Source organism: Hibiscus syriacus, unplaced genomic scaffold, assembly GCF_006381635.1.
Source record: "Hibiscus syriacus cultivar Baekdansim isolate YM2019G1 unplaced genomic scaffold, ASM638163v2 tig00110183_pilon, whole genome shotgun sequence".
Lineage (NCBI taxonomy): Eukaryota > Viridiplantae > Streptophyta > Magnoliopsida > Malvales > Malvaceae > Hibiscus > Hibiscus syriacus.
The window spans coordinates 100,161-108,464 of NW_024062614.1; the positions used below are offsets into that span (position 1 = coordinate 100,161).

Here is an 8,304-nt window from a genome sequence, read left to right on the forward strand (position 1 = left end):
TTTGAGTGATGAAAGCAGGGAGGAGGATTCATATTATCTGAGTATGGATCAGTGGGTCCTCAAACCGCGTCTTGTACAGTAATTCTCTCTGTTATTCTCCTAGGTTCCTCAAATCTCATTGGTTCTCTTCCCACAAAAAAAAAACTTGTTTTTAAATTCCAATTTTCAGTTTTCTAGTTTCTTGACATGCAAAGTTTCACCATCTATTTTTTATCACTTTGCGCAGCTGCTTGGAACCTTACTTTGTAAACAGTGATCCCAGTATTTGTATAAATACCCTTGCACTGGGGTTACCACAATCACCATTAATGAAAGAAGAAACCAGTAGCACGTAATATGGAAGGGAAGAAGAGTAGCGGCGGCAGCAGCACTACCCGGGGAGGCTTATCTTCGAGCTACAGGGGCGTTCGTAAGCGCAAATGGGGGAAATGGGTATCTGAAATCCGCGAGCCCGGAAAAAAGACGAGAATCTGGTTAGGCAGCTTCGACACACCCGAAATGGCGGCCGCAGCCTACGACGTGGCCGCGCTACACTTCAGGGGTCGCGAAGCACGTCTTAACTTCCCTGAATTGGTCACTTCTCTTCCGAAGCCACTGAGTTCCAATGCCGATGATATCCGAATGGCAGCTAACGAGGCGGCCTTGGTGGTGAAGACTAATGCGGCCCAACCAGACGTCGCCAGCAGCTCCAGTGCCGCCGTCGGGCCTGTGACGGTCAGGCTGAGTCAGAGCCAGATTCAGGCCATCAACGAGTCGCCTCTGGACTCTCCCACGATGTGGATGCAAATGTCGGAGGCATTGATGATGGATGAGTCGATGATGTTTCCCAATGAGAACGAGGAGACCGATCAGTGGGATGACATGCAGAGTGATTCCCTATGGGATCCTTAGGTAAACCAATAAGCCAATAACATAACGAAGATATTTTTCTAAAATATTCGCTAATTATATATTATTCAGATTTTTATTCTAATTTAAATTGAAATAAACAAATTTTTAACAATATTTATTAAAAGGAAAAATAACTCGTACTGAACTCACAATCTAAAATGAAAGATAAATATCAATTGAAATTTTTTAATTATCTATTTTAATGATTGTTGATTTAAATAAACAATTTTTAAAATAACATAATCTGTTTCTTATCAATAAACAAGAGTGGTTAGTGGGGGGTAGTTTTGGGCATTCGTTGAGAGAAGGCCACGTGTAACTCAATGCAGAGTTTTTAGTGGGTCCCATTGTGCTTTGTGAAAGAGCCACCGTCTGACAAATGGACTGCTTTTTTATGAGCTGTTGAAGTCATTGTTGTGATTTGTTTTTCATAAATTATATAATAATCGACTCATGTGACTGAATTGTATTTCTCATTTAACTCAATGTTTCATTATTATTTATATGGGTAAAGCAACATATTTTCTTCATGTTTTTTAATTTCTATGTAACTTAGGTAGAAGGGTAAAATGTTATCTGTTTTTATTATAATGATAAATTTAATTCTTAATATTTATATACTTTTAAAATTAATTTTATTATATAAATACTAATCACTTCTTTGAGAGAATTTGATTATTTCTAATAAAAAATATTTATTAAAATATTAAAATATTTATAACGTTAACATGATGGTTTATTTAATTGTTAATACGATTATATATCATTTATGACATGTCAATAATTTATTTAAAATTTATAAAAATATTCAAAATATTTTTTGAAAAGGATGAAATATTTATTCAATATCATTTTTACATGTCAATGTTGTTAAACTTTTAGTATTTTAACTTCTATTTATGCTAATAATAATAATTCTTACACTTTTTTTCTCTTAATTTTAAGGGTTTATCTTAATTAATTTGAACCGATTTACGTCTCACATTTGATTTCAGAGGATGAAACATTTAGTAGAAATCTTCTACATACACAAGATCTCAAAGTCGGAACTTACTTAAGCGATATCATGATACTTATCACATAAACTAATCTCCATTAATTATAATTATTACACTCTTTAAAAGAATTGATAGTTAAATTTCAATTTTTTAGTTTAAGATTAAATTGAATTGAAATGATAAAAAATAAATTAAAAAATTAAAATTGATGATGAAAATTAATATTATGTTTATGTATAATTAAATCAATTAATTTTTTAAACTGAAAATAATATAATAAGTAAACCGACCATCGCTCTAATACTAAACCTAATATAACACGTCCCCGCCAAGGTGTTTTCGCCCCAATTATAAAAGAAAAGAACAAGAAGCGGAGGGAATACTTTAAGCAAGCTCAAAACCGAGCAAGCTCCTCTCAATCTTTGGCTTATCATCGCGAGGGAATACTTTAAGCAAGGCAAGGTTGAACAATTTCAACAAATTCTGGAAGAAGGATCCAGTCCTGAAATCGACGAGTATCATGCCGATGTTAGATACGAGAGGATCGCTATCCTAAATGCTTTAGGGGCTTATTATAGCCACCTTGGAAAAATCGAGACGAGACAGAGAGAAAAAGAGGATCAATTTATTTTGGCTACTCAGTATTACAATAAAGCATCGAGAATCGTTATGCACGAGTCTTCAACTTGGGTTGGCAAAGTTCAGCTTCTCCTGGCAAAAGGTGAAGTAGAACAGGCATTTGCTGCGTTTAAGATCGTCTTGGAAGGAGATGGTGATAATGTTCCTGCTTTTCTTGGCCAGGCATGTGTTGAGTTCAATCGAGGTCGTTATTCTGATTCGTTGGAGTAATATAAAAAGACCTTGCAACTGTATCCTAATATCCCTGGAGCTGTCAAACTCGGGATTGGTCTCTGTCGATATAAATTGGGTCATTTTCAAAAGGCTAGACAGGCATTTCAGCGAGTTTTAGAGTTAGACTCAGAGAACGTTGAAGCTCTTGTTGCTTTGGCAATCATGGATTTACAAGCAAATGACGCTGCTGGGAATGAGAAAGGAATGGACAAAATGCGTAGAGCTTTTGAGATATATCCCTATTGTGCAATGGCACTGAATTATCTAGCATATCACTTTTTCTTCACTGGACAACACTTTTTAGTCGAGCAACTGACCGAAACAGCTCTCCGTGTCACCGATCATGGACCGACGAAATCGCATTCTTTCTACAATCTAGCACGCTCTTATCATAGCAAGGTGGACTTTGAGAAAGCTGGGTATTATTACATGGCATCTATTAAGGAAATCAATAAGCCTGTTGAATTTGTGTTTCCTTACTATGGTTTGGCACAAGTGAAACTAGAGTCGGGAGATTTTAGGAGTGCTCTTTCAAACTTTGAAACTAGAGTCGGGAGATTTTAGAAGTTTACCCTGATAATTGCGAGACATTGAAGGCTCTTCGGCACATATATGTTCAGCTTTTTCATGTTGAAAAGGCCCAAGAATTTATGAGAAAGGCTGCGAAAATCGATCACCTGGATGCTCAGGCATTTCTTGATCTAGGGCTGCCTTTGATACCTTCAAAAAGGCAACTAATCTTCTGGAAAAGGGAGGTCAAGCTGTGCCGGTAGAAGTGCTCAACAATATTGGCGTTCTGCATTTCGAAAGGGAAGAACTCGAGCTAGCCCTGGAAAGTTTCAACAAGGCTCTGGGAGATGGTGTATGGCTTGCTTTAACAGTAAATAAGCCAAAATCCTATGTTATTGAAGCTAGTGCATCTATCCTGGACTACAAGGATATGCAAGTATTTCGTAGGCTCGAGGAAGATGGTATTCCTGTGGAACTACCCCTGAATAAAGTAACAGTTGTACGTAACCTTGCCAGATTACATGAGCAGAGTATCCATACTACATTGATGCTTATCTGAGGCTAGCTGCCATTGAAAAAGCTCGAAATAATCTTCAATTAAGCATTGAACTGGTTAACGAGGCGCTGAAAGTGAACGGCAAATGCCCCAACGCATTATCCATGCTTGGTGACTTGGAGCTCAAGAATGATGACTGGGTAAAAGCAAAAGAAACATTGCGTTCAGCTAGTGATGCAACCAATGGGAAGGATTCTTATGCCATTCTTTCTCTGGGGAACTGGAACTACTTCGCAGCAAACCGCAATGAGAAAAGAAATCCCAAGTTGGAAGCTAGACATTTGGAAAAAGCCAAGGAACTGTACACAAGGGTCCTTGTTCAGCATACAGATAATTTATATGCTGCTAATTGTGCTGGAGAAGTATTGGCAGAAAAGGGCCAGTTTGATGTTTCAAAAGATATATTTACGCAGGTACAAGAAGGTGCAAGTGGGAGTGTTTTTGTCCAAATGGCTGATCTATGGATAAACTTGGCTTATATCTTCTTCGCACAAGGAAATTTTGCTTTAGCTGTAAGAATGTATCAAAATTGCCTGCGGAAGTTCTATCACAATACGGACTCTCAGATTCTTCTCTACGTAGCTAGGACTCATTATGAAGCTGAACAATGGCAAGAATGCAAGAAAACTTTATTTGAGAGACATCCACTTAGCTCCTTCGAATTACACACTAAGGTTTGATGCAGGAGTAGCAATGCAGAAATTGTCGACATCAATACTTCAGAAGGACAAAAGGACTGCAGATGAGGTTCGTTCAGCGGTTGCAGAGCTAGAGAATGCCGTTCGCATGTTTAGTCAATTATTCGCTGCATCGAACCTTCTTCTTCATGGGTTTGATGAGAAGAAGATAAACACCCATGTTGAGTATTGCAAACACTTGCTTGAAGCAGCAAAAGTTCACCGTGAAGCCGCTGAACATGACGAGCGGCAGAGCAGGCAGAAACAAGAAGCAGCTCGTCAGCTTGCATTGGCTGAAGAAGCCCGTCGTAAGGCCGAAGAGCAAAGAAAGTATCTGTTGGAGAGAAGGAAACAAGAAGACGAACAGAAAAGGCTCCAGCAGGCCGAGGAACATTTCAAGCGTATGAAGGACCAGTGTAAGAGTAGCAGCAACCCTTCCAGGCGAAGGGATAGGCCTGCAATCGATGACGAAGAGGGTGGGCATAGTGAGAAGAGGAGAAGAAAAGGTGGGAAGGGGAGAAGGAATGATAAGAACAAATAGCGTTACGAGAGAGACGATGACATGATAGATGAAGATGCCAACAGGAACTATAGGGAATCTACAACTCAGATGAATGATCAGGACGATGACAATGGGGAAAATCCTCAGGATCTTCTTGCCGCGATAGGATTAGAATATTCCAATCTGGAGGATGATGAAGTCGCTGCGCCCTCATCAGCTGCAAGAAAACGGAGGCAGACATTATCGTAAGCATAATGATAATTCATATATACTAGATTGAAAGCAATTTTTTCGTTCAATATTCTCTGCTGCGGTTATCACTTGGAATTCAGGAGTTACAAGTAGTTTTCGCATGCAAGGTAGCGGCCGTGACTTTGTCCGGTCACTTCCTTGTTATTTATTTATTTTAATAAGTTTTGTTCGATTTTATTATTTTTCGTTGTATTTTAATGTATTTATAATAATATTTATTTTTGATTATTTTTTATTCGTATTATGATTATCGATGTCATCGAGCTTTCGGTGTAAGTTTCTTCCATTGGTTTTCTTCTCAATTCGTGATTCTACGAGATTCTTTAGCTGTTTTCTTTCTTAATGCCTAACCATTCGTTCGTTTGTATATAACATTGCATTGTCTTCCAAAAATATATATCGATTAGTGTTTGTCTGGATAGGCCATAATTTATTTTCGACGATAAGTCCTTTGTCTTTCCTTGATTCTTCCCATAATGGTTGGATGAGACTACGGTTAAGGGAAAATTAGTTTTTCATACATCTTCTTTGGATACTCTTCGTATCTTTCTGGTTCGCTTTTGTTAATCAGATTGTTACTAGTCATACATCGTTAAATTTTATTTATGATTATCCTGAATATATTTTTAATATTATTCTAAATTATGTCTTTTAATGCAATTTACGTAATTATTTCAGTCGATATATATATATATATATATTGTATTGATGTGTGACTATCTTTTTTTAATAAATTTGAAAGTTATAAAACATATTTAGATTATTTTTTAATAAATTTGAAAGTTATTAAAAGAATAAAAAAATAGTTTGAAGTAATGTGTACTATTATGGTCTCGTTTGGTAAGACTTTTAAACACACTTTTAGCAAAAAAGTTCGGTTCGACTGAAAATTTAATGTTAAACGAGTAAAAAATGAAAAAAATGGTAGAAACGGTGGTTTCAAACCAACCGCAAAAGTTAGATTTTTGTACTTTTTCCATTTTCAATTTTGTATGTGGGAACAAATTATAATTATAACCTTATTAATGTATGAGCTTCACTCAATTATGTATTTATATTATATTTTAATAATTCGATATTAACATCCTTAAAAAATAATTTATTACTTAATAATTTATTTTAATTATTTAAAAGTAAATAAAATTAATGGTTTAAACATTAAAACATTAATATTGAGTTATTATAAAACATAGTTTTATTATAATTATATTTTTATTTTTATTTTTATATTTTTATGATAGTTTAATAAATTCACTTTAATTTGTAAGCACTAATGTATTTTTTTGTAATGTTCTTTTTGTTAAAACAAGTATTTAAATTATTATTTCGTAATAATTTTATATCCAAATGTTAAAAAGTATTGATAATATGTTTTTCTTAATAAAATATTTCATTTATGAAAATATTATTAACGAGTTATCTTAAAATATTTTTTTATATTTTTATTATAGTTTACGTGATATATTTTATATATGATAATATTAATAAGTGTAAATATAATTTAAATTATATATTTTTAATTTACAACATAATGTCTATAATGGACATTTTTTGTGACATCCTAATCCGATACGACACACAGTCGACCGATTAAAGCGACACACAGGGTCACCGGAGCGACATCCAAAAAAAAATTTCTTTTAAAACACCCATAATATAATGATCAACAACCATTTAGAAACCATGAAACCATACAAAATAAATATAAGTTTACAATATTGGGGAGCTCCTAAAATAAATATATCAAACATACAATCAAGTATTTAAAATCAATTTCGACTTAACTACAATAAGGTCTATGAATTATATATATGCCCTATAATAGAATAGACTCAAGACGAACTGTAACTACTCGGCTTTCTGGAATATCTGCAAGCAACCGGCTTCTTGAGTGCTCCACCTAAAGACCTACAAACGGAAACACAATTTCGAACACTGAGCTCACTAGCCCAGTGCCATACTAACAACAATGGCATACTAAAAGTGTTCACAAATGCTCAAGTTGACATAAAGACAACTAAAGTGAGTATGCACACATACTCACACTATTCTAGGATAGACATCATGGTACGACTGATGGATTACTGCATCTCGGAACTCACGTACCCTATTAGTTTACAGGGGATGTGAATCCAAAATTATTGCATTGGATTCGACACCCAACTAACCCACCCTTTGTTGTGCCATGGTTAGTCTTAAGTGCCTTGTGCACTACCTAAGAATATCTAAGCAATTTAAACTTTATACCTGTCGTCAACTGCTAAAGTTACTCGAGTGTCTTGACCATTTTCTAGAGTGTCAACCAAGGCTAGTATTATGTCATCCTATTTGGTATTGTTTCTAGTTGTACTTGAATCATAATTAGGGGTTCTCACTTAGAGTTTTATTCGAGTATATCATAGCATTCTTGGGTCTCTCAACTTGGTTCGTAAGTCACTCAGGCTTCTTGCCCGAAAATGTATGCGGGTATCAGTACTCACCCTTGAGTATCCGTACTACTAGGTTAAAATAGGTAGAATTTTAAGGGGAAGTATCGATACTACTGGACCAATATGGATAATGGGATCGATACTTTACGGAGTACTAGTACCAAATTTGACTACTGGAATTTGCTAAGTTTGCATGGTATCGATACCAACCTACGAGTATCAATACCAGGTCATTAGTATCGATACCCTATGAAGGGGTATCGATACTTCACTTCCCAAAAACCCCTTTGTTCTTGTATCTGAATAACAATATCAGTATTGTTCCTTCAATACCAATACTCGGGCAAAAAAATGTCTTACGTAGGCACGAAAATGACCCTTTAAACTACTATAACAACCATATTAAGGTTCCCAAGTATTTTTAAAGTTTTATGTAAGTTATAATGGTCATAAAGAAGGCTTAGAATATGCTAAAAACATCAAACATGAAATCTACCATGAATGCTCATACAAGCTTTAATACTCAACTCCACAACAAAAATGCATCCCTAATGACACAAGTGGTATGAAAGAGTTGTCAACGTGTTACCTTAGCTTCCTAACAACTGAAAACGCCTTCATATCGCCTAAGGTGCAA

General features: G+C 35.4%; 1 protein-coding gene and 1 pseudogene across 1 annotated transcript; both read left to right on the plus strand.

The window, feature by feature from the left end:
* The first annotated feature begins 336 nt into the window (after positions 1 to 336).
* LOC120217104 (ethylene-responsive transcription factor ERF021-like) lies at positions 337 to 891 on the plus strand. The gene has a single exon (XM_039214311.1). It carries the CDS (start codon positions 337 to 339, stop codon positions 889 to 891), a length of 555 nt encoding a protein of 184 aa, XP_039070242.1.
* A 728-nt stretch (positions 892 to 1,619) lies between these two features.
* On the plus strand, positions 1,620 to 5,235 carry LOC120217087 (annotated as a pseudogene).
* The last annotated feature ends 3,069 nt before the right edge of the window (positions 5,236 to 8,304 follow it).